Source organism: Ptiloglossa arizonensis, chromosome 9 (genome assembly GCF_051014685.1).
Source record: "Ptiloglossa arizonensis isolate GNS036 chromosome 9, iyPtiAriz1_principal, whole genome shotgun sequence".
NCBI lineage: Eukaryota > Metazoa > Arthropoda > Insecta > Hymenoptera > Colletidae > Ptiloglossa > Ptiloglossa arizonensis.
In genome coordinates this window covers 18,449,947-18,475,581 of record NC_135056.1, presented here as the reverse complement: position 1 = coordinate 18,475,581, position 25,635 = coordinate 18,449,947, and the positions used below count along the sequence as shown (strand labels likewise).

At 45.8% G+C, this 25,635-nt stretch overlaps 1 protein-coding gene across 8 annotated transcripts in view; it reads left to right on the top strand.

Annotated features, from left to right (window-relative positions):
* The first annotated feature begins 1,317 nt into the window (after positions 1-1,317).
* The window catches only part of Gish (casein kinase I gish), a 70,834-nt gene continuing 46,516 nt past the window's right edge, over positions 1,318-25,635 (top strand). For 7 of the 8 annotated variants that reach the window (XM_076320686.1, XM_076320685.1, XM_076320680.1 and 4 more), the window contains exon 1: positions 1,318-1,695. In XM_076320686.1, the coding sequence (XP_076176801.1) occupies positions 1,467-1,695 (229 nt within the window). In that variant the 5' untranslated portion in view covers positions 1,318-1,466. Of the gene's footprint in view, positions 1,696-7,603; positions 8,695-8,774; positions 8,845-25,635 lie in introns of those variants that run through there. The other variant, XM_076320684.1, reaches the window with a different exon arrangement.

Sequence of the window (25,635 nt, the reverse complement as noted above, 5' to 3'; positions counted from 1 at the left end):
TTTGAAAAAGCGTTCCGAGAGACGTACGACCATAACGAAAAGAAAAACAAATTGTGTTTATCAATGAAAAAGTCGCTCGAAAGTGTACATATGTATTGTTAGCGGTTGTCCAGAAGGGAGGACGTCAGTATCGGGGTAGGACGTTGGGAACGCGGCCTTATTTCGTATCGGGTTGGCAGCACTGTCGGCCTCGTAACAAATCTCACCCATGTCGAGTCGAGCGCGAGAGACAGAAGCGTAAGCTTGTCCGCGATCGTTTGTCCGCGTTCGACGGCTCTTTCGAATAGCGTGCGTGCGATCGGTTGACGGTACAGTCAGAGAAATAGTCGTATCTATCTAACCGAAGTTTCAGAAGAGAAATTCGGAAAGGTGGCGGAAAGATACATAGAGACCGCAAGGGACTGCTCGGTTAATCTGGGCTCGTGTGTGGGCACACAATAGCCGATCGGGCATACTGGTGGTGACACGACTGCGGACTTTCCTTAGACAAGAACGAGAACATACGAAGCTCGCGAAGTGCATAGTGCCTGTGTGCGTGTCATCGGGAAACAGTTCAGAGCCGCTACGGCGGCGCTCCCCGAATCGTAACCACAGAATCGAGTCCGCCGCGGTGGTAAGACAGACCTATCGCGGTCTGTCTATCGGGCCACGAGAAATTGAACAGTACGATCGCGATCGCACGCGGCGGAGCCGTTTGTAATGGAGGTGGTTTCCGAGTGTGTTCCCGTGCAAGAGAACAGGTCACGGCGATGCATGCCGTATTGACTGAGACGCGACATTTATCTTTGACTATTCCTCCCGGCCGGCCGGGTGAGAAGAGAGCCAGGTCGAAATTGGTATGGAATCGTCCAGGGTCTTCGACACGACGAACATTCGCTCCCGTCTGTGATAACTATTAGCCGCATAGAAACAGATAGACGCAGAAGAAGAAAAAAAAGGGGGAAAAGATAGCTGTGCGTGCGTTTCGCGCGTGTTACTCCTTCCTTCTACCCTTTTCTTCATCCTGAATTAAGTGTAAACAGTTTTCCTGAAATCTGCTTCGAGGTTAGGATAGCATGGGGATTGATCCCCTGAAGGCATCGACCGACGAACCGTGACACCTGCGACTCGCCGCGTACACGGTGTGTTTCTCCTGTCTGTGCGTGCGTGCGTGCGTCGTGCGTGCGTGCGTGCGTGCGTGTGTGTGCGTGCGTGCGTGCGTGTGCGTGTATCCTCCCCAGGAAGCCGCTGGAGTATTATTTCCATCGGCGGTTGTTCGAGGGAAGACGAGAAAAGAAAATATGTCAAGAATGGGGATCGATCCCCGATACAACAACGTACATCGTTGCGACCATTAAAATCGACCGGGTTTATTATTCGACGTGTCGGGGGGAAAATTTTGACCATACGATCGAGCGTGTTTTACCTCAGCAGTTAAACGGACTGTTGCGGATACTCTGCCACGACGGAGGACACTATATAGCAAAATGCAGAAAAGGGACGGTAGAGATACACGCGAGAAGGAGCTCGCGCGTAATTCGGAACGCGATCAGGAAGCCGCCAAGAGGACTTCCCGTGGCAGCGGTAACGCCGCCAGATCCAATGTGCATTCCTCGAGGCATAGTGTCACGTCGTCGGCCAACGTGCAAATGGTCGGTCCTAACTTCCGTGTCGGCAAGAAAATCGGCTGTGGCAACTTCGGGGAACTTCGACTCGGTAAGTCGATTGTCTCTTTTTATTATCCGTTCTCCCGCGACGTTCCATCAAACGTCGCATGTATTTACTTTATCGAACTCGAAACGGCACGGAATAAATATCGTTTACCGTTTCACCGCTCGCACAGTCCGCGTTACGTTACATTACTGCGCCTCCGTTGACGACAATGCTAGCGCGCGAAAGTGGGTTGTTTAATGGCACATAAAACAAAATGGAGCCACGTAAAAGAGCACACGGTGCGTATGCTTTTACTCGTAAGCAGGAAATCCTTTTCCTAACCTTACGGAGCGATCGCGTTGCGGTTAGGAGCGGCGCCTCGTACCGAATATTTCGTGCTGATCGATCTTAATGTATCGAGTTGGTGCACGTGAAATGTCGTTTTTTTTCGATCGAACTTCAAAGGGGTTGCAATCTTCTTAAGGTATCGCGTGCTTGATCGAAGTTGTTCCCGTGTAAATTTTTATACATTTTCTCACAAGGAAACAATTCTGGGGTGCACTACCTCGGATAGGAATAGGATAAGTAATGAAATTGCTCGATATAGAAACAATACGAATTATAATTATAGACGTGGTCTATGTGGATATCAATGTCGAGAAACAGGAAAAGTTCGCTTTGTACCTCGAGTACAACCCTGAATAATATGCGCATAAATAAATAAATGTAGACTTAAGAAGATTTACGATGAAATATTTACAGGCTCGTATTCAGGTGTAAGGTGGTCATTTTGAGCACTTGATACGAAGAAAAGTAGTTGTAAGTTATTCGAATACAAAAGTGAATATAAACCGGAGGCCAGGCGAAATAGGTCATTTGTTTGTATATATGAATTTTTAAGAAGCAATTTTTCGACGTTAAATCCATTTTTAAAAGCCGGTGTACCATTTATAACGTATACATTTATTGTGTACAATAAATTGTATAGCAATGTATACGTTGAAAAATTTGACTTATCGATAATAGACGCACACTAATTACTTTATCCACCGTCATAGATAATCGCGACCTTGAGTCTAGGCACGACGTTCAAAGGAAAGAATACTTGTTGACGCCAGATCGAACGAACGGATAGTATCTGGTAAAATTTGATATTCCAATTCATGAAATTTTTTCATCGTCGTCCTTAATGCGCGAAATCTTGCGCTACCTTGCAGCAGGATCGATTTCCACCTATTCGCTAATGCAGGTTGTTTTTTCTTCTGATTTAAATGCACTTTTTCAATTTGTTTGCAATATTTTTCAGCAAGTCGTAGCGAATTGAAGAAAACAAATTTTGGACCGTAGCTAGTACCTTTTTTCGTGCGAATCGATTATTTCGACGGGTTTCTTTCCATTCATCGCGAACGACGATTCGATTCAAAAATGAATTTTGTTTGTTTCTTCGAAGTATCGAAGCGGCTGTATCTCTACTCGCTTTCAGCTTTCGAACGTCGCTCAAATCATGCGGAAGCCACTTATCCATCTTTACTTTGCAAATCTTTTCCAACCAACCAACGATCGTAGAACGACTGGCATTGATTTTTGTGTCTATTTCTTGTTCAATTTGACGTGGATTATTATTAGGATCTCCTTAAAAATTTCATGTACAATTTCCTTGGGTTTCTCGGTTCGATCATTAGCGGTGCATTACGAGCTTTTAATTTTGCGAACCAACGTTGAACGCAACTTTTTACACGAATATCGCTCCCTCTGGATGTTGTATTTTTTTCATCGTTTTTGTAACGTTATTGAGGAGGCCCGACACTGAAAATATCCAATCGAACGTAACAATTTATTTCTAATTAATATTATGCATGGTAATTGGATTTGTATCGTCGTATCGAGAGTTGAATTTTAGGAAAACGGCATTGCGCACGCTCCAATCTAATACATAGTTTGTTTCAGCCAATTAAACGAGTAATTATTAATATTCGCTGATCGATATTTTAAGCGAATAATAATAAATTGGCCGGTGACGCGTTAACTTTTGTATTTCGAATGCATCGCTTATCGTCGAAGTTCACGTCTTACGCGTGACGTAATTCTGCATGATAAATTTATATCTTTTATCTATGCTAAGAAGGAGCCGAATTTAGAACTGTTTATGTTTGTCGTACGATTATTAGTGTCGAGTTGCTGTTTTATTATACATGTTTACGCGTTCGGTAAACAGGCAGCTTTGAACTTCCAATTAACAGCTGTTAACGCTTCTGTAAATCATCGTGTTGTCGAATACTTTAATAACGAAGTTAAATCATACGTTATGGTTTGCGTGTCTCGGGTTAAACGAGTTATCGATGAACATTGTTCGACTTTCAACGGTTGATAATGTTTTATGCATAAACGCGTCGCGATAAACGGTGGATTAAAATTTGGACAAGTTGAAAGCAACTCGTAGCGAACTCTTTACACGTCTATCTCGTTTTGTTTACCTCGACCGGGGAGCAGTTAACTCGCGACGCGCGTTGTCTCATCGGGAACACAAAGATGTAAGAATATTTTTACGTCACTCATCGCGCGCGTAAATATTGCAAAAGACAACACGGAGTTACCAGGCCTCGAGGAGGAAACGGATTTACGTATCACACGCGAGAATGTACGCGGATTTCCCGAGCGAGAGAGAGATTCGTTTTCCATTTGGTCAATCGAAAATCGCCCGTATAGATCTTTGTATCGTTGGATCGGTACGTGTTTACGCGTTATCGGCTGAATTATTACCCCGTGTTCTGCCCTGGTCGCTGAATTACACGCGGTTCGCTGATATTTTAGAATTAAGATTCGGCCAATCGAGTTTCACATTGTACCCCTCGACGTGTTCCCGAAGTTGTTCACTTTGTGAACAAATTTGCGTATTTCGTTTGATTTACCAACGGTAATAAGAAACAAGTATCGAGCGAAAAAGAGAAGAACGAAAAGGAAACAATTATCCTTCTGACCGTTGTAGCGAATTTTTCGATACCGATTTTCATTGAACACGACACCGTAAATATTTCACATCGCGAACAACGCGTCACGTACTTCCGTTCGACGAATCTTCCCTATTCGTTCGTTCTTTCCTCTTGAAAGTTTTTATCCGGGAGCTCGTTTCGCACATGTTCCGTTGGTCCGTAATTGCCCCCAAAGATACGAAGTATCGTTTCATCGTTGAAGCCGATAACAACGTTGATAATTTATGTAATCAATTCGGAGCCGATTTGTGCCGGATTTCTCGTAAGAAATATATCCGTCGCGAGCGATCGGAATTCCTTTTGACAATAATCGTTCCCGTTTATCGCGCGCGTCGATAGAATAAAACGCGCTTTGTAATTCCGTTACAAAGTGCACAATCGTGTTAAATCGTTAAAGTCTGCATCGATGAGTACCAACGTCGCGTACGGGTTCGAATGTTTCGGGCAAACACCGTGAATTAGCGTAGCAGCGATCCGAGGATATTATTTTTCCCGGCAAGTCCGAGGCGGCACGTTGGATTTTCAATCAGCGTTTCGTTTTCTCGTTCGCTTAACGGTGAAAACGGTCGCTCCGAAGTTTCGTTTTTCGCTTGCGTTCCCCCGTGAACGGCAGCGTCGGGCTGAAAAATTTTTAGCCTCTTCCCGTGATTCATCTTCGAAAGATCAGCGGCGTGTGAATCCCCATTTAGTTCTTCCGCCTCGACGGTTCCTTAAAATCCCTCCGACAAATTGAGACAGTGCCTCGCTACTGTTCGAACGCTCACGACTCGTCGTATTAAGCCGTCTCTTGTTGCAGTTTACGGCTGTTCGAGGCTTCGCGGTATGAGCGGTGATTTAAAAGAAAAAAAAGAAAAAAGAAACTACCACCACTGTGTTGCACGATTATCAGGAACTTTGGGACGTGATACGACAATTACGCTTTCGCGTTACAATTTTGTCGTATCCCGTTTCGGGGAAAATTGAATAGACATTTCAATAGGGTATCAACAGTATCATTTATTTCTTGTAGTTAATCCGCAACGGGTGCATCGAAAAAAAAGACTTACGCTCAAGGTACACTTGTTACAATTTTTATCCTCTTTTTCCTCGACCCGTGAGTATGGGTATTACCATGAAAACCAAATAAGTATAAAGTTGTAAGAGCTACAAAAGCATATTTCTTTCTAGGTGTTTACGGAGAAGATACAAGAGTATCGAACAAAAATGATTTTAGTTGATAAAAAGTCCGTTTCATCGAGGAATTTGCAAACGTACCGAGGTTTTGAAAGTTCTCAGGGCCCGGGTGTCTCGGATACGTATTAGTATCGTTTCAAGTTTTTTAGTACAAACAACAGGGTCTGTTCGAAAAACGATGGTTTCGCAACGGGGTTGAGAATACATTGCTAGCGAATCGTACTTTCGGTTCTCTTCTATTTAAATTATGCATACCGATGCCACGAATCGTTAACCATTAGCCATGAATTTTGGCCACTGCGAGGAACATCGATGAATCTTAACGATATCGACCCAAATTATTTATTCCAGAATTTAAGAATTTCTCTTGTTCCACGTCCACTTGAAATACTTCAAAATTATACTTTCGTCGCAAGCTTTCGTTATATTGAACGTTTATCACCGAACTACAACGACAATCTAAACCGTAAGAAACTAATATTCTATTTCCAGTGGAAACGAAAGGATCAACGGGCTCGATGTTGGTCGTTTACGTTTCGCGTACACTGTTCAAAATTTGTAGAAAAAGCGACGACATCCGGTGTCATCGATGATTCGAGAACCGACTGCTGGTGAACCGCGTTTTCGATCGTTTTCTATTCAACCCTTTCGTTGCGCCAGAGTCCGCGGGAAACGCGTTCCGGTACGGGACACTGGAATCGCGCAGCCACGCGAACGAGGCTACAATTTAATACCCATAAGATTATCGAAACTTAGCAACGAGAGGATTAAGTTGCACACACCGATGTGTTAAAGCATCGACCGCTGACCACAGTTCTCGGTTACTTTCCCAGAACACACGGAAATTCTGGAAGTGTTCAAACATTCCGACAACACCGACAAGGACGCTTGGCTGTCGTTCAAATTTTTTGGCGCGACTGGTATTCAAACACCGATGACGTTTACACGGATCGATAGAGTAAACCGTCGTCGGACAGCGTTGAAAAATTCGTGGAAAAAAAAAAAGAAAAAAAAATCGCGCTACACCGATTCCTCCCTTCCGTAGGAAGATTCACGCGTCGGTGCAGTTGAACGTTATTTGGAGCACCCTCTTTCTCCATTTTGGTCCACCAATTAAAAGTCGCAGTCGGTGGTCTACGATCCGCGTTACTAGCGTGCGCGATTTAAACAAAACGACGATCGGGAACCATGCCCCGAGAGTATCGACGCGTTCTCAGATTCCAATGGCCGTAATCGCTTTCAAAAAGGACATGATTTACAGCCCGGAAGCCTCGAGCGATATTACCTACGAGAACCCGGGGCCGTGGAGACCTCAAGGACCCCTATCTCTTGTTATTTTACTTTTTTTTTTCCTCCTCCTCCTCCTCCTTCTTCTTCTTCTTCGTCTTCGTCTTCTTTCTTCTTTCTTCTTTCTTTCTTTCGTAATTCTTCGATCACGATCGGTGTATTCGATTTTCCTCGCTGAAACGCCGCTAGAAATTCGCGTTGATTTATGAACGGTCGTTGAAGCGTCGAACGAGAGCCCGTCTGTCCGGGAATGTATGAATTAAACGCGGTTGTCGAACGCTCGTTCGCTACCGATACGCCGCTGAGAAAAACTCGGGAGTTGTTAATAATCGTTGCTCGCGTACACGCGTGCCCCCGTGTAATTACGAGCGGCGATGTTAATTTACGGTCGACAATAACGTCGGCGGTTGTAACGATTTAGCGACATTATCTCTTGATAAGTTAGCGCTCTAGCGTGCCGCGAGTTCGGTTGCATTTAGAACGTCGTCGTTGAACGCGTGAGTCATTTTTAATATTAAAGCGCTGTCGTAGGATCGCGAGCGAGGCGCGTTGTCTGTCGTTTACGTTCGCGTTACTGTATAGTTGGCTCGCGGATCGGGCCACGGATGCGTTAACATCGCTGATCGTTTCTTCGCCGATGTTTATCGCGGGCCACGATTCCGCGTTCGTTTCCTTTCTTTTCGGTGAAACTCCGTGGCGCGTGTCGCGCGTGACACAACCGTTTCTGCAGTGGAGGAGGAGATCCGCGCGCGCACACGGAAATCCCGGTGGCGGTTGTTAACGTTATTTTTATCCGGATCGAAAAATATTTTATTTGTTTCTCGTTGAACAAACATTAGTGTTTGCATTGTAGAACGGGATATCTCACGTTGGTATTATTCGTTTTCGAATGAAAATTTCGCCCATTCCTGTTCAAAACCAACAAGGAACGAATCGACTCGACGATCTCCGATTTCGACGGAACTTGGCACGCGGATTCAGCGTTGGAAAACTATTCTATACGTATTTTTTTCATCGGTCAATATTCGTATTTAAGGGGCGAGAACTAGGTTGCGAACTGAATATCCATTTTGTCGGGCACCTCGAGAATCGATGGAGACGGAACAAAGTATTTGTATGAAAAAGTTTGGGTTTTTCCAGCGCGGTCTCAACGCGCGTATAAACATTTTAACGAATCACAGGTGATGCTACCTGTAGCTCATTCGATCGCCCTTTTATAAATATCCGATCGACTACAGTGCCTTTATCTACGGCTTGGTGAAATTTTTATTCCGGCTTTGTTCTTGCACGTCAAAAATCGAACCCTTTTTATATGTAATATTTTTTTTCTATCGCCGTTGGTATCCGAGATTTTTCACTCGTTAGTTTTCATCCCTTGAACACGAATATTGACCAATTAAAATGAAATCCGGGCATAATATTTTTCAATTCTCTACCAGTGTGCCAAGTTTTATGAAAATCGGCGATTGCCAATTGGACGATGGTCCTTGTAAGTATAACTTATTAATTATAGAACTAGAAGTATAATTGTATGCAATATCGGAATCCAATTGGACGTGTTCGAATCCTGTATAAGTACTGGGGAACTTCATTTACCCGAACACATTGGGAGGTAAGACTGTTCCGAATAATTGGTAGGTCGGAATAATAGGAGTTCGAGTTTGGATAATAGTCTACACCAGTGTTTCTCAGATGGAGGTTTGCGGATCCCTGAGGGTGCGCGAGCTCTCGGAAGAAACAAAGGAGCGTATGATACAGCGTGGTAAAAAAAAATGCTTCTCGTTTTTATTTTCATTAAAAGTACTCGTTAAAAAGTTTCCTACCATTAGTAGGGAAAACACACCAAAAAAAAAAAAAAAGAGGAAATAAAAAATAATTATCTCTCGTTAAATACACTCGAAGAAGATCCTTGCGAATCCAATACTTTTTTGATAAAATCGTTTAAATCGAATAAATATATTAAAAAAAAAATAATTCAATTGTACCGTAGGGGATCCGATAAAAGTTTTTCTTTGTTCTTTAATCGGGCAGGGCAAAGTTGGAAAAACACTGCACAGTGAAGCAATCGTTATTTTGTAACGGAATAATTATACTTTTCGCTAGAGTCATAGAGAACGTCGAGTTGACGTACATATTTAAATATTCCGCAAAGAGACCCGATAAGCAGAGCTCAGTAGCGGCGGGGTCGGTAGATCGTTCATTGAGAAAAATTTCGTATCGATAAATGGAGTTTGACCGTATTTTATCGTAGCAATAAAATACCGGGTAAGCACGCGATTCGAAGTGATACGGAGACGATTAGAAATATGCACGCGCAGTGGTACGTACTTCTTAAAAGGTTGAGTACTGGAGAACACTCGAGAAACTTGATTCGTAGGAGGCAGTTTGTTTTGTCGTTGGTCGTATCGATCTGTTTAACGTCTAGAGTCGATGTTGCTTTACATTCGAGTGATTTCATTGGCAACGATAGCGGTACGTTAATATCGTGTCGTTTTTGTTCGTGGACATTCGTCGTTCGACTAAATCACCCAAGTGCGAAGCGTCCCTTTTCCGTTCACGATCGTCTGTTATCAACGCGATTGAACGTGTCTACGTCGGTTCCTCGATGGAAATAATTCGCGCAAGCTACGAACCATCGCCACGGATTAGTGGAATAATCGAGGTACCGTCCACTTTATTCGGTTTGCTTTTCGTTTATCCGGCAAACCGATATCGGGTTTACATTCCCGTAGGTTACAGGGCAGCTACGATCGAGCCACGTCGGTGCAAGCTTCGTGTCGGTGGATTTGGCATTGTTCAATCGCATCTAAACAACCGACAATTAACGAGCGATACCCGTTCATTATCTAAATGCAACGACCGTGGTGAGAGACACGGTTATATCAATTTGTCCGTTATTCCATTAATACTAATTGCAGATTCGTACTTTGAGAGCAGCGACGCTCTCTACGTTCCAACGGCGGAACGAATGGACCATCGGGTTCCATTCTTGAGAGATTAGTTCGTCGTCCGTTTTATTGCGGCGAGGACAAAGTTTGTTCATAAGCAAAGTTTGTTATAATCGTGTAACCTACAGTTTATAGCCAAAGTTGCCGGTTTGGTCACAGGGTCACAATTGTACGGCCGTGTAGAGTAGAGACGCCGATGAGACTTTTTTAATATTCGTGGTCGTAAATTAAAATCATTTCCCGAACGACGTATATTTTCTTCGACCACCGACTTTCGAAATTTGATTTCGTTTTACATCGCGGCCAGGGCAATTAACTTTTTATGTACATTCGTGGAACGTTCTCGAAGAGGGAAATTTACGAATTTTCACCCGAAGCGACCGAAAGTCTAGAAAGAAAGTCACTTTGGCGACTAACCAGTCGCTTTGTTCGATTTAATCGGCAGATGGGTGTCTTCGTTATAGCATACGTTTATTACACATTGTTCGTTGCATCGAGTTTGGTATTCGTCGTGCAGCTTCGTTCGTTTTATCGATAATCAATGCAAACGTTAATTCGTTGCCTACGATAATTGCTCTTCGGTTATTTCGGACCCTCCGAAGAGTCGATTAAAATTTGATCTTTGCTTATCGACGATTGTTATCGTCGATATTCTATCGTTTCGAGGACCTCCCCGCCCGATTGAATATTGCAAAATCATTGGAACGATTTTGTTGTTCGTGGAGACGGCGAGAGTTTATTTTCGCGGAGTTACGTATTCATGGCATCGGTTGTCGATTCTACTTTCAAGAACTTGCCGAATTCGTCAAACGAGATGGATTTCCATTAGGATGCGAGTCTCTCGTTTCTCGAGAAATTAGGAGAAGTCAGGTCAGGGATTATTTCTAATTCTCGAACGTACGCTTTGGTAGAAACCGGAGCAACTATTATAAGCACGTTCCAGACCGCAAACTGGTATTAAAAGATCTCAACATTCGAGCAAAAGGGCGAAGAAGAGATCTCCGACTGTAGCAGTTTTTACGATAGATACACAAACGTTCGATCTATACTTCGTCGGCCGCTTTTAACATCGCTTTATTAGATGTTCGTGATCCGAAATGATCTTGCGTCACGGATATTAAAGTTACATTGGAGAAAATAGACTCGACCTTGGGATCTCCGTGAAACCCTCGACTAAAAATCGGTTCCCTCTATCGTACGATCTCTTGCCTCGAACCGTCTAACTTTCGTGCTTTTAACGTAGACCCACCCCTCCGGTGCGAGTACTCGTTGACGCATTTAATCTCGAATTAGTGGGATAAGATCGAAGTAATTCGCTCTCTTATTGACGAGTCTCGTAACTGCAAACCGATTGTACCGTTTGCATCGATTATCGGAGAGGTTGCGTGCAACTTCTCTTAAGTCTTAAGATCGCCAAAGGAACGACACCGAGCTCTTCACGCTAACGTTTCGATCCTCGGGATCGTTCATCTTTGGGGAAGTAAACGGAGCAGCGGCAAACGCGACGCGTACGTGGCAGGAACGAAAGAAGGAAGCGTAAAAACACAAATATTTAACGGTAAAATGATTTTGACTCTTTTTCCAAACACGCGCTATCCATTATCTACTCGCAGGTCGGGTGACAGATCGTCCGGGACGAGTTTACTTGTACTCGACGGTCGACGTGTTAACACAAATTCGGTGATGTATCGGTCAACCGAAGCCTGTATCTCGTCCGATTCTTTTTCTATCCCGATCGGAGTAAAATTAACCCAACGTCGAGCTCGTGTCCTGCCAGTTTACCGATCGATCTTCATCCTTCATATCGGTAATTCGCGCGGTTGACACTATCGCGATTACAAAGATAATCTACCGTAGAGCTGGATCGATCGATTCCCTTTTCTATTCATCGCGAGGAGACGATCGGAGCGTCGCGAGAGCGAGAGAGCGAGGGAGGGTCATCGAATCGTGACTCGCTCGACACGGAATGCAGAGGCAAAATCGTCTCGCGGTCCACGCCACGTGCTACCATTAACGTCGTCTCGCGCTCTTGCGTTATCAGTTTATCACCTTCCTCGTCGCTCTCGGCGACCATAAATGCATTCACCGAGGGCAATCGGGCCGTGATGCGGTCATTGTACGTCGGCTGTGTTTCTTGAATCGTGGTCGCCCCGGCGGGGTGAAATTGCTTTACCAAATCGATCCAGAAGCGGTGTTTCCACGGCGCACCGGTGAAACTGGCTCTTGCGGTCGCGAACCGAGCGCGCACATCGACGACTTCGCCAGGGTGTCGTCTTCCACGGGTGTATCTTGCATCTGCTTCGCGTGGAACTCGAAGACGCGTTTATCGATTCTCGGGGCGACGCGTGACAGAGAAGAAATCTCCGTCGACGATCAAACCGACGACGTTCCGTCGGTGATCTTGGCTCGCGATATTCGCCGTGTCAGGCAGTGTCAAGGATACCGATGACAAGAGGGACATTTGAATTGTACGGAGATCGATGCTTCGGTTTCCCCTTTATGAGCGTTTATCGATTCTTTAACGGACCTATTTCGGTACGTTACGTCAAAAGAAAAAAAAATTGAACTACGAATCGTTGCAGTTTCTTAACTGGGTACGGAGCAGCGGTTCGTACTTGTTTTTTTTTTACGCTCACTGTGTAGTCTAGAAAACGGTTCTTCTCGGACACACGGTACGATTTAGGGCGTGATTTCCCCGGGACGCGACCCATATTCGGCCGTAAAGTGTCATAAAGACATTTATTTCGGAAGCAAGTGCCCGTGTATCGCTCTTATTTTTTATTTTCAAAGGTCACCGTTTCGTTAAACGTTATTCCGTGTCACGCGTCCCGATTTAGAATCCAACCACGCTCGTGCGAACGAGATCGAAACAATTTTTCTCTTAACGAGAAAAAATTCGGCCACCGCGATAGATTTTGCGAGCGTTTCCAACGGGGTGAAAAAGTCGTCGAAATTTTATACGGACGAGCGGCGGGTAGATATTTATTCGATACGCGTGTAAAATTTCAAGGCGGCCGGTGCATCTGTTCGCGAGTTATCGCGGCGAGAAGAGTTTGAAAAATCTTGTTTCGAGTAAAGCTGCTTTAAAGTTTTTTCGTGCGTGGAACGAGGGCGGGGTGGGCGGCTGGATCGATTCAAGTTCTGTAAGCGCGGCAATGTTTCGAAATTCATCGCGATACTTTACAATCAAGTTTTTCACGCTAGACACTTTAAGAAAACGAGGGGCGAAAAATCGATTCCTTTTACCTCTGAACTAGGCAGCCCCCTTGAAAGACGCGTTTCAGTACTTTGTTCAAGCGGCGCGGCGCGTGCTTCTCTTTAACCCGCCTTTGCATCGATCTCCTCTTTCAACTACGGAGAAGCTCGGTGTCGTCCAAGCGAACGCGCGCGTTAGTTACATGTCGCAACGTATCGGCAATAACTTGGCTGTAAAGCTCTGGAACGGGCCGCGGCACGGTGCTGTCTATCGCTGTCTCTTTTCACCGCAATGGTGCACGCCGGAAAATTCGATCAGCTGACGCTGACGTCATTGCGGTGTAAAGCTGTTAAAGCGGCCCAGTATTCCACACGCTTTTGGAATCTTCGCGGCCGAGAATGTATCGCCCGAGCTTGGTTTCTTTGCGTGTATTCTTACGAGTGTCCCGAGCGTTCCCATCGATTTTATTGCGGTAGATACGATTGTATTGGCGCGTTACTACCGGGCGTTGAAGAAACTTAGAACCGAACTTCAAGGACGGGTATCGCGGAGCAAATAGAAAAGTCTTCGTAAATACGAGCCCGTGAATCATTTGTCCCGGATTTATGAAATATTTTCAACGGTGAAACATTATTAACGTTGTTCGCAGCGACACCCGTTGTTCCACGCATCCGCCATTTATTTCAACACACGTACGAAGACGTTCGTTGTTGGATCGTCTACACGTTCCACGGTCGCGTAGATGATACCCTGACGCGCGTATTTGTGTTATTGAATTTACTTCCCAGTGACACGTGCTTGATGAATGACTGTCATTACTCAATACAGTTTAGATAGGCACGCATAACAAGGTGTTGTTCCGTTATTGGTTTTTAGACGAGAATAATTCATGAATTCGAGGTGACTGTTTTTTTACAGTCTCGCAGTTGCCAGGATCGCGGATCACGATCGTTGGGGATCGACGTACCGAAAGAAATAATTGTTCGTTTCGGTACAGGGGTTACTACGAGCTAGCCGAATAATGCAATAAATATTGTGCATTCTCCTATCGAGGGTAATTGAGGAAAATAAATACCCCGTGGTCGCGAGTATTTTGCTTTACCTCGTGTAACTCCAAAGTTCGGCCCTTAATGTATTCAAAACCTTGCGTGTCATCGTGTTAATTCTTGTTCTCTTATCTGTGTTTATTTCTACGTTAGTAGTCGACGCGTTCCGCGGCAATAACAGTTTTTAATACAATGAAACATCCATTATCGGAGCGTTCTGTTATCTCACCGGGTTCTTGTTTATTCAGGCATTCTTCCGTAACGGTAGAAATTAATTCAGATCGTAAGAATTTAGTACGAAAGTTGCAGTATACACGTTCTCACATAGTAATGGCGTTAAAGCGGAAACGCGTTGCACCGTCTACGAGATAACACGAAAGTTCGAAAATACTCGAACGGACTGGCCGTAAAATTCAATCCACGGCCGTGGTTCGTTTTCGTGGATCGTTGTTGGAAAATTGGCGAAACGGATGCTCTACGGTACGTTTCGACTAGGTTTCTCGTAGTCGTTGGGCGAAGGTCCTTTATTTGGGCGGAATCTTGGTACGCGTTCGGGGACAGGAAGTACGAAATTCCAAACCGTAGGCCACAGAGTGGCGTACTGTAAAACCGACCTTCCGGTCGTACCTGAGGGGGTCGATCGTGCCCGTTACAAGGTTCCCACGGTCACGTTCGGGAAAAATTGATCGAGAACGTGCTTCGAGGAACGATCGGTGAAAAATGGTCGTTTTTGGTACTCCACGAGGAAGAGAAATGTTTGCGTACTGTGTGCATCTTATCGGTCGATTTTGTTACCCACTTTCTTGCCCCGGACGAGTACCGAACAATGGAGTCCTTTATCGTCGGTCGATCGTGTAGGTAGTACGTTCGAGAACGAGATCCGTGAACGTAACGTGTTCCTCGATCCGTTAAAGGTTACGTTAAAATTCGATAAACGAATCTAAACAATCGGTGCGCGCGTTTCCAAGGGTTCCTCCATCGTGGTCGGTTCCATCGGTCTTCTCATCCTCGATCCAATTTGCTTGGAATCCTCACAGTCCTCCGCGTTTCCGCTTTAATTTACTCAGCTCGTTTCACTTCTACGATTATATAAGTTTCGCATCGCCGCGACTAGAGCTTCGGGGGACTTCGTTCTCATGGTCCGTGATTGTTTGTTTCGAGTGGAAACAGAAGCCAAAGAAAGGGGCTGCCTCTTCTACGGTCCTACGTTGCGAAGGGAGGGGCGGTGTGGAAGAACCGTGGTCGATTCTTGGCGATCCACTTTCCGAACACGCTCGATGTTCCAAGTTTCTCGGTCAGCTGATTCACACCGGGCGCCCAGCTGACTCTTAATTTCCCCTATGGTCGATGGACGGGCCCCTCGATCGGGAGCGGTGGGCCTTCGTCGTCGTTGTAGTCGTTGTCGTCGTAGTCGTCGTCGTCGCGCAAATTTTCCAGTATCGAGTCGCTCGAACGACCGGTCCGCACCCGTGGCATCGGTGAATTCGCAAACCGTGCTGCACACGGGAAACACACAGGCTCACAGGTTCGCCTGGTCGCACGTAGACGGGCACGCGCGCGCACGCACACCGTTCCCTGAATGTTCCGAGGGCAGGTAGCAACCTGTCTGCCTGCCCGGCCAGCCGACTCGCTGGCTCGAGTGACTCAGGAGAACCTGATGACTGCAAAGTGAAATGAACTCGGCCCCGGATCCGGCTAGACTAGCCGCACACCGTGTAACGTCCTTTTAACGCCGCCTCGTCGCTGCCTGGCTGCTTTGCTTCGCTCGATGCCCCCCTCTGCACATACTCGCGCACAAACGCGCACACACACCTGACACACGCAAACGCCACATACACGTACACGTACACACACGCACACGCGCGCGCGTGCACACACACACACTTCACACCACACCTTCCCTCTCTCTTCGTGCGCCTGTATTCGCCAGCTCGGCAACGGAAACGCGATATATTTTTAGACGACCACTTCTTCGGCTACTCGGACTTGACCCACGCGGTATTAACGGTGTCACGCGTGTTTATACGCACGCCCCTACCTGTTTGGTGGTCCCGCGTCGTTAATTGGTCCTACATCTCGCGCGGGACTCGCGAGATCGTTCGCGAGACACGGTAAAAACGAGAGTTTTCGCGTTGCAGAGAGAGAGAAAAAAAGAAAAAAGGAAAACCAACGGGAGAGTAGTAGTCCGTAGTGAAATCGTTGGGTAAACGAATTCGAGATTCCGTGTCGGTGGTTATTCCGTTTGTACGCGGTACGAAAGGACGATATCGTTGGATCTACACCGTCGATAGTGTAGAATTTTCGTCCGATTTGATTTTCACTCGGAATTATTAGTCCGAGGCCGACGATTGATGCAAAGCGTACGTCCATAATCGTACACTCGGAGCTGATGTTTGCGGGCTCGCGTTTGTCGGTAAAATATAACCTATCGGCAAGGCGGGGCGCGCTGGTCTCAGCCGAGTTATGTGCTTTGTCCGAGCAAGTCGCCGTTGGAAAAGTTTGAGAAACACTGCATTAGGGGTTGACACATCGATCCGTGCGCGGTATCGCTTTAACCCCTTCGTGTTCCGTGTCGTTTTCGATATACACTGGTTTCAGACAATTTATATTACGGTATCAACGATGCATGTTTCTTTTTGTTTTAGGTCGGTACATTGCTCGCGAACGTGTTCGATACGATTTTACGACGATAGAATAGTCGTGACACCGATGTCTGACAAATATTTTTCTTTTTCTTTTTTTTTCTTCATGGAATTTCCTTACACTCGCGACGAAACAAACGAATTACAGAAAGGATACAACGTTCACCGCACCTAGGCACGGGCACGAAAGGATTAAAGTTTCAGCTGCCGGACACGGGTAGACCGACGATTTCAATGTTTCTCATTTAAAATCGTGAACACGTCCGTGGAGGCTTTGTTTATGTCGCTTCCGTTACCGATTTCCTCGACCCGGCTTCTTTTTCTAATTCGCTCGCTAAAGATACGATGGCCTTATTTCAACCAAGTTGAAACGATCAAAGTTTATTCTCCGTTCCCGTTCGATTCCTTGTAAATTTTATCCAAGAGAGTGTATTTTCAAACACGCTATCGAACCCTATCGAACCCTGTTAAATCCCTTTACACTGTTTCGACCGTGTTGAATCGAACTCGTGCAATTCGAGTACCGTGCAAATCGAAAGTATAAGCGCGTATTAATCGCTCGAGCGTCGCGATTCTCGACGATTAAAATAATAAAGCGTAAAGTAAAAGAAGAATTATACAATTTGCAGTGGGGAATTTTCAATACACTTCCGCGAACGGCTTCGAATGTGTGAAAAGCGAAACGGAACAAAGAACGTTGCGTTTTTTAGCTCGGCTGCTGAAAAAAGAAAAATTCGACAGGGAAGTGGTTACTACTCGGTGCATTGTTTCGCGAATACAGTGAATGCATATTGTACAAGAAATTCTCCATCGAACGATAAAAAAAATAAAAAGGAAGAAAAAAAAAAAATCTTGTACCGTGAAACGTGTTTTGTTCTTTGTAACGATCGAATCTTTGAGCACGGAAAGCGAACGCTTTTAACGCAAAGACAGAATTTTGTCGAATACCGATCGGAGACGGTAGGCGTTCAGAACGGACGAGGGAACCGCGCCAACTTTCACGATTTCAACAAAACTGTGTAGACGAACGGAGAACCGATAAACATTAAACTTACGTTCGACTGTCCTCCTCCGACGTAGACACTCGATGATTCACGTAATATTTAACAAGGAATATCGTGTCTCGCACTCCCCCGTTAAGTGCACAACCGTTGGAAGCGACGCGGCGAATTATGTAGTTATTACGTTTCACCTCTATTCGCGTAGTTTCGTTCGTCTCGCGACTGTACGCGATCACGCACTTCCTCGGTTTCATCGCAGTTTCAATTCGTAATTGGCGACGAAGCTCCCGAACTCTCGCGCGCGCCGCTACAAACGAACTTCCGTTAATTAGCCGCTGCCACCTGTAAAAAAAAAACATCGAAAAAGCGATCGGAATATTTCGAACGGTATTAACCTGCACGCGTTATTTTATATTTCATTTGTGTCACCGTGTCGCGCGCGTACATCGAACTTCAAAGAAACGAACCACTTACAAAAAAGTTCTTTAATTACTTCATTAGTCCGGTCCATCGGAATGGAAACGCGCGTTTTTTTTTCTCCTTTTTTTTTTTTTCGTTACCGTGCGCGCGCCTTGCTTTCGATTTGGTCGTTAAAAGTTTCGACCGGGAAAGAAAATCGCTCGTTACCGTGCCGATTACCGACAGAATTACGTGTCCGTTTCATCGCGTGGAGCCTCGTTAATTGCTTAGGATTTGCTGTTTTTTTTTCTTTCTTTTTTTTTTCATTTTTACGGGGGTCAACGAATCCTCCGCTAACGCGTGGCAAATGGGTCCCTCGCGAATAATTAGTACCGGCCTACGCTGTAACGACTCGATGCTTACGTGTGTCCGCGCGCGCATTCCGATTTCTGCGTGGAATCGCGACACGTGCGATGTATTCGTCACGTAAGGCTGTGTACTGTAACGCGCTGAAAGTGTATCGGATGCAAGAGGTAAGGAGGGAACAGATGTCGCGGCAGCGTGAAATTAAAGTAGGGACGTGGTACACGTCGCAGGATTTACACGGGATAATTAATCGGTGTTTCTCTTCGAATATTCCGACGTTTCTTTTTTTTCTTCTTCTTCGTCCGACAACGGTACGCGAGAATGTATCGAATTTTCTTCCAGACGGTGGTATATCGCAGCGCGAGTCGAAGAGCAACCTCGTTACCTTCCGATGCACTTTTCGTACACGTTGCACTCTCCGCGGGTGCCTCCCTCGACGGTTCGCGAGAATTTTCGATAATATTTTATCGGGCCAAACTCGAAACGGATACAATTGATCGAAAAGATCTCGATCGTTTCTGTGCAAACAGGTACGATTGCACGGTATCGCGAGTATCCGTGTTCACGTGACACACATATATACATATATATTATATGTTGCAAAATTTTCGACATTGAAATATCGCGTACAGGAATATTATCGTTGTCGAGACCGTAGAAATGTTACAACGTCGCTGTTGCCTCGGTAGATTGTACGCGTTTGAAAAGTGTTCCTCGTGCGTAATTCGAAGCCCCGCTATAATCGGAATAGAATTCAAGTTCGCGAAGAAGTCCGTTCTTGGGGTACCTCGGGACCAGATTTAGAACATCGAGGTTACTTTGGTAATTCTTCGTGCGATCAAAGTTTTCCCGTGCGCGTTTGGTAGCCGAGCGGACCGATCGGGGGATCAAAGAAATACGACTTTGCAACGAAAAGTAAGTTCTCGAAGAGGGAAGAACGTTCTTGAAGCAAGGACAGCCCAACGGGAGAAAGTAGAGCCGACATTGAACAGACGTCCAATAATTCGTGGCGCGGCGGTATTTTCGTTTTTCTTCGCAACTATCGACCCTCTCCCCCACAGATTTTCTTCGAATCCTTCTTGTTGCGTGTTATCGCGCACGTGTAAAATGTAAGGCGTCGGTAAACACCGCGTGGCGTCAGAAGCCATGCACCGAGCGTGGCGAGCGATTCTCTCTCGCGCGGTTCCGCTCGTTAGCACGGTCTGCTATCGAGTTTTCCCGCTGACAATGATTTATGCCTGGCCACGCGTATTGGCAGAGATTCGCGGTCTCGTCGAGACGGATAGTCGACGCGGAGAGACGTCGTTCTTCGATCCGTACGATTCGGTAGCGATAAAAATCTCCTTTCGTAATCCGTTTTATCTGTACTCTCCTCTATCGCGGCACTTTTCCATCGGGGCCGTGGAATATTTTTCGGTCGTGCAACCACGTCTAGAGAGTCTCCGTTAAAATCCGAACGGTACACTTCTCGCGAACGGTTCCACGGTCACTCGCTACGATGGAGAAACGAAGGAAGAACGTTTCCCGAAGAGGAGATACGGAGTAATCCGTGGTCTTCCTGGTCGTTGTAGACTCTATTCGAGACTTTAGATAGGACGCGATAGCGCGGTATCGTCGAGTGACCTAGGGTTGCGCGGGATCGTGTTAAAAGCGTAGTTTACAACGCAAACATTAAACGTCGCGCAGCGTCTTGTTTCCGAGGTTCGTTCGGTCGATATCTCGCGAAATTATCCGCGACGATGGTCCGGTAATTGTTTCTCGGGGCGGTGCAGTTGAGCAGAGACAGGAAGGCATAAATTTTTTTTTTTTCTTTTTTCTTTTTCAAGCCCGAGCGTTGCTTCTCGCGCTCGTCTCCGACCGATATACATACATACGTAATTCCAAGAAGCTTTGCCATTGCCGCAGACTACTTGGCACAGTAGCGTCTGGCTGCCTCGTGACATAATCGGGGGAGAACGCGTACCGTAGGCGGATTTATTGTGCAGAGGTCGTTGCAAATACATAACGTTGCGTTACAGAAACGATTACATCCGTAATAATCTCGAGAAACAAGTGCCGGGACGTGAGCGGAATAGAGCGGGGAAGACGGCGGCGCGCGTCTCGGAAGCAGGACGAACGCGACAACGAGGAGGAGGATCGCGATTTCTCGCGATGCACCTGCTCGACGCGTCCTTGCGAACTTTTCCAATTAAAAAGCCACGTATACGAGCGATCCGCGAAACAATTAAGCCGGGAATATATCGTTCCACGAAATTAACGATCGACTCAGGTTCTGGCGCGCCGTACACCAGTCACCGCCGCTGTCTCGGTTATCTGTGTCCGGCAGACGGTCCTGTTATTATTCCTATTGTTTAAAGTTCTATCCAAGTGTTACGGTAGAAGGTTTCGATCGTCGAGAGAAAAAAAGTAGGTCGGTCGTGCGTTGAGCTCCGATAACGGGACTATCGCGTTTCGAACGAAAAATTGAAAAACCGTGTATACGAATGTTCCTGGCCTGCGTTCGTTACACATTATTGTTCGGCTTGAATAGTTTACTGTTTTTTTTTTTTTTTTTTCAAATAAATTACAGAGTTTACACAGGCTTCGTTCGTGAAATGCGACAGTTTGAATTTTTGAACGTATCGATACTTCACACGTACTCCTTTGTTCTTTGCGTCTTGAAAAATTCGATGGTACAGCGACCCGTACAGAGCACGTAAATTTGTTTCCGTGATATTCAAGCCGCCTTTGTAACATTGATAAGGGGGGGGGGCGATTTTCATATTGCTCACCACCGACGTGAATGCCTCCCGAGAATCGCGGGACAAGAAAAACTTGGTTATTCCTTTCGTAGAACCACATTTCTAGTACACGTGCTAAGTGTGTTGCAGCCATGCACCGATGAAAAAATGCAACATCGTTTCCCCTTAGGGGTGTGAGTATGTTTGAATACGTTCACGGGAATATTTAAATACCGCCGTGGAATAAAATATTGCAACTCGTGCAAACTTCCTGCCAGAGGGATATCATTCTTCTTTCCACGGATAATAATACGCACACCCAAATCGGTCCATTCGAATTAAACTTTTCCCCATCCGAGAATATTACTTTGTGTCATTGATCGGTTCGAATCATACGTGGTCGCCTGTACACGCGACTGACTTCCACGCGACGCGTTTTATACATGTTTCTTGTTACTCGTATTTTCGTAGTCGGAACGGATGCCGTTTCTCCAATTTCGTGTGCAATTTTTTGTCTAGGAAGCGTCGAGTTTCAAATAACATATTTTTATACGAGACTATTCAAATAAACACCGCTCGATCGCTTCCCTCTGGTCATTGGGCCCGTTTGGTTTCTTCGTTTCGCGCGAGTTTACATCGATTTTCGTTCGCGGAAGTCGTGCGTTCGCATCGAACAATTATGCAACGATATCTATCTCGATGTCGTCCGAAAATGTTCGCGCGTAGAGCCGCGGCCGTGGTTTTTCCGTGCCCGGAAGCATCGTTGGACGAATATCGGGAAGCGTCGGATAGAACGGCTGCGAAACTATTTTAATATCGGCGCGGCGTTCGACGCGGTTTTCACGTCTCGGAAAGCCTTTTCGCTCGCTCCGCGAGCGGGGATTTATCGTCGCGCGCTGCGCATGCGTTCCACGGTTTTCGAAAAAATCTCGTGACTTTGGCAACAACATTGGAGACTTTGGCCGCGATCGCGCGCGTTCACGGGTACTCGTCCTGACCCGCGAGGCCGCCTCGTTTTCGAGTAATTCGAGTAATCGGAATCACCGAGCACAATTGCACGAGAGAACCACGCGCGGCGACTCGGAACAATGACTTTCTTGCTTACCGACGAGAATAATAACAGCCCTGGATAAAATATTTCTGTTATCGACGAGTTAACGGTGACGTTTATCCCTCCGCCCGTAAACAAACACCAACAGGGAATACGGTCACGTGTAGTTCCTTTTTCTTAGGACGGTCTTCGCCAAACATCCGATTGAATGAGATTCCCTTTTTTTTTTCTCTCTTTCTGCTCGTTTTACAACGCCGCCCATAAATCCATTCACCTGGTTCCACGAGGTACACTCAGTAGGGTACGAATGAATGCTTAAAACGATGAAGTTAAATGCCCGGCGTACAATAGCGTCCTCTCTTTTTGCCCTTTTATTACGTCGCGCTTGCGAGTGTAGCCAGTCCGAGTGTAGTAAGACGGCCTTTAAACAAAAAATCAGCGATATTTTTAACGTCCTTCTGAGTCACGTCGGCCGATTTCCACCAGATTTTTGTTGCAGTCGCGCGATGCACCTGCGCGTATGCAGAAGCTAGCCGCGGAATGCGGGCCAAAAATACGCCGGATTTGAAATAATTTCGTACAGCGAGTCGCGAAACTGCAAACCGGACTATTATTAGTTCGTAACACAGGGACTTCATTGTTCCCCCACCCTCGCGTTCCGGTTTGTTTTTTTCTTCCTTTTTTTTTTTATTCTTGTTGTTATCGTCCGAAGGTACACGCCTTCTATTATCTCGTCGTTAGAATAATAAGCCGTCACTCGAGCTCGATAAAATAGACGAGTCGATGGGCCAGAAATTGCATCGCTCGCAACGATAATCGTTCGCGTACCATTTATTGCTGTTGAGCGTTTACGTACAAAGTGTACTTTTATCCGCGAGACCGTTCCGAGACTTAATGTCTCCATACAGAAAAATTGTTCACGGTCGCGGCGCTTCCGAACAATCGTTGTTTAACGTCTCGATTTACGGCGACGTATCGAGAACTTTTTAACGTTTATTTACGCGAAGAAATTTCTAATTAAAAAAAAAAAAAGAAAGAAAAAGTGGCATCGTAATATCTTCGACGAAGAAACATCGTTCGACACATCGTTGGATTTCGTTGAAAAAATCACTCGACGGAAGAGGAATCGAAGTAGTTGATATTCCATTGTTCCCGATGTAAATACACTATCCCGAACACGACAAAGTTTTCGTCTCGGAAGCGGCGCATTTGGAGTTAAATATATAAACGTATCTGGCGTACTTTTACTCGGCGGAACAACGATTTCGAGGGAAAGGCCACGGAACAATGCGGCAGTTTTCGTTCGTAGGTAGCCGCACGGTTGTTCGCGTTGTCAACAGGCGAATCGCTTTTTGCACACGCACGCACACGCCTCGAAGAGCACATAATAGCGAGGTCTTCGTCGATGGCCTCTTTAGCCAAAGTCGGCCTCGGCTTCTAAACGTGAACGCGCACGCATAGAATTCTGGCTTTCGAAGTTTCGAACGACGTATACAGGGTGTCCCGTTTTGTCTAACGCAGCGACGTGTGCTTCGCGAGTCAATTTTTCAAAATAAAATTCGTACCGGGGTGCATTCGTATCGCGTTGCACGGTTCCCGTGATAAAAACTATTCGGTCGTTCGTTCGAAAACGAGAACGGAACGAACAATAGCGGAGCGTTGCGGAGAGAAAGAAAACAATACTGTTTATTTTTGTTTCGGCCAAGACCGTATTCTTGTTTGCGTAATAACGGTACTGTATCTCGGAAACTAAGTGATCGCGCGAGTCTATGTTTGCGCGAAGTTTGCTCTTGTTTCGAGTACCGCTACGGTTTCGAAGTTTGTTGAAAAAGATCTTTCATAGTTCTCGAGTCGATTTCCGTCGTGGCAAATTTCAAATCGGTCGGTCTATCGATATCCGAGATGTTGCTTCGACTGGCTCGAAGACTATCGTCGAGAAAAGGGTAATCGAAATTTAAAAGAAATTCAACGTTGAAAGAATGAAAATTTAACGTTGACACCGTGTTCGATTAAGTATCTGAAAATATTGTCGATTCTCTTTTAAAAATGATTTCTCGATCGTATTTATCGTCCGCTTCCTCTTCGGAGAAATTTAAAACGTTGGTCTTGGTACGACGGTCCCTTTCGAACAAAGGAGTTTGCGAGAAAGGATGACGGTGTCGCGATTGTATTCGTGAACAGCTGCTCGACGGTAACGGAACACGTGAAACACCCTGTAGAGGCGACACGAGGCACGCGAGTAGTTTACACTAACCAGCTGATGTTTAATGCGCGACGTGGATATACAGACGGGGTGTACACGATGTAAACTTTACCTTTCGTTGATTCAGGCCTGTTCCTCGCATCTCGTGACCTTCCGCTAATGTCACGGAGATTGAATCCTTCGAGGCAAGCCTTTGACGATACTTGCGCGATAAAACGATTCCCTCGGTGTTATTAAATTTTTCTTATTTTTTTTTTTCTTCTTTCCGTCTTGTCTCTCGATCGAAAAGCGAGAATAGAAAATTACAAAAATATCGACCGAGGCGGGACACGGAATCTTTCACGACCGATCGAGTTATACTTCGATACATTTTACCATCGTCCTTGGTCTCCACAACCGCGTTAGAAGATTGCGTCAGTCGGCGGCGTTCTTGTCCTTCCCTTCTCAAATCCAACACGGATTCTACTCGCATCGATCCTGAAAATACCGAGGTCAAGAACTTTGTTAGAAAGACGCGACGACGATTCGGCGTAAGGTCAAGCACACCATTGTATTTGCGATCTCAGCCCCCCTAAACCGGAACTCTAATTTCCACCACTTCGACAGATTTCTGTTGTCTCTCGGACCTTCGTTGTTTACAGACAGCAGCGAAGTTGCACTCTATTTTGCCTCCGGCTGGCGTGGGCGCTTTCGCTCCGACGACGGTTTCCACGTCGTTGCTCGTCGTTGCTTGTCTCGGCCCTCTCGTTAGTCCGGGGAAACATCTCGAAAGCTTTTCACGAGAATTCCGTCGATGCGTCTCAATTTTCACGCGAACCGCACGATAACGCACGAGTCTACGCCGAGGGGGACGATAATTCGATAATCCGAACCTTGGCTCGAGTCCGATTTATTTCTTATTGATAAGAACCGCGGTGTATATTATCACGTCCTATATAGAAAAATCAGAAACGGTGCACTCCGCGGACACGAGAACCCGTT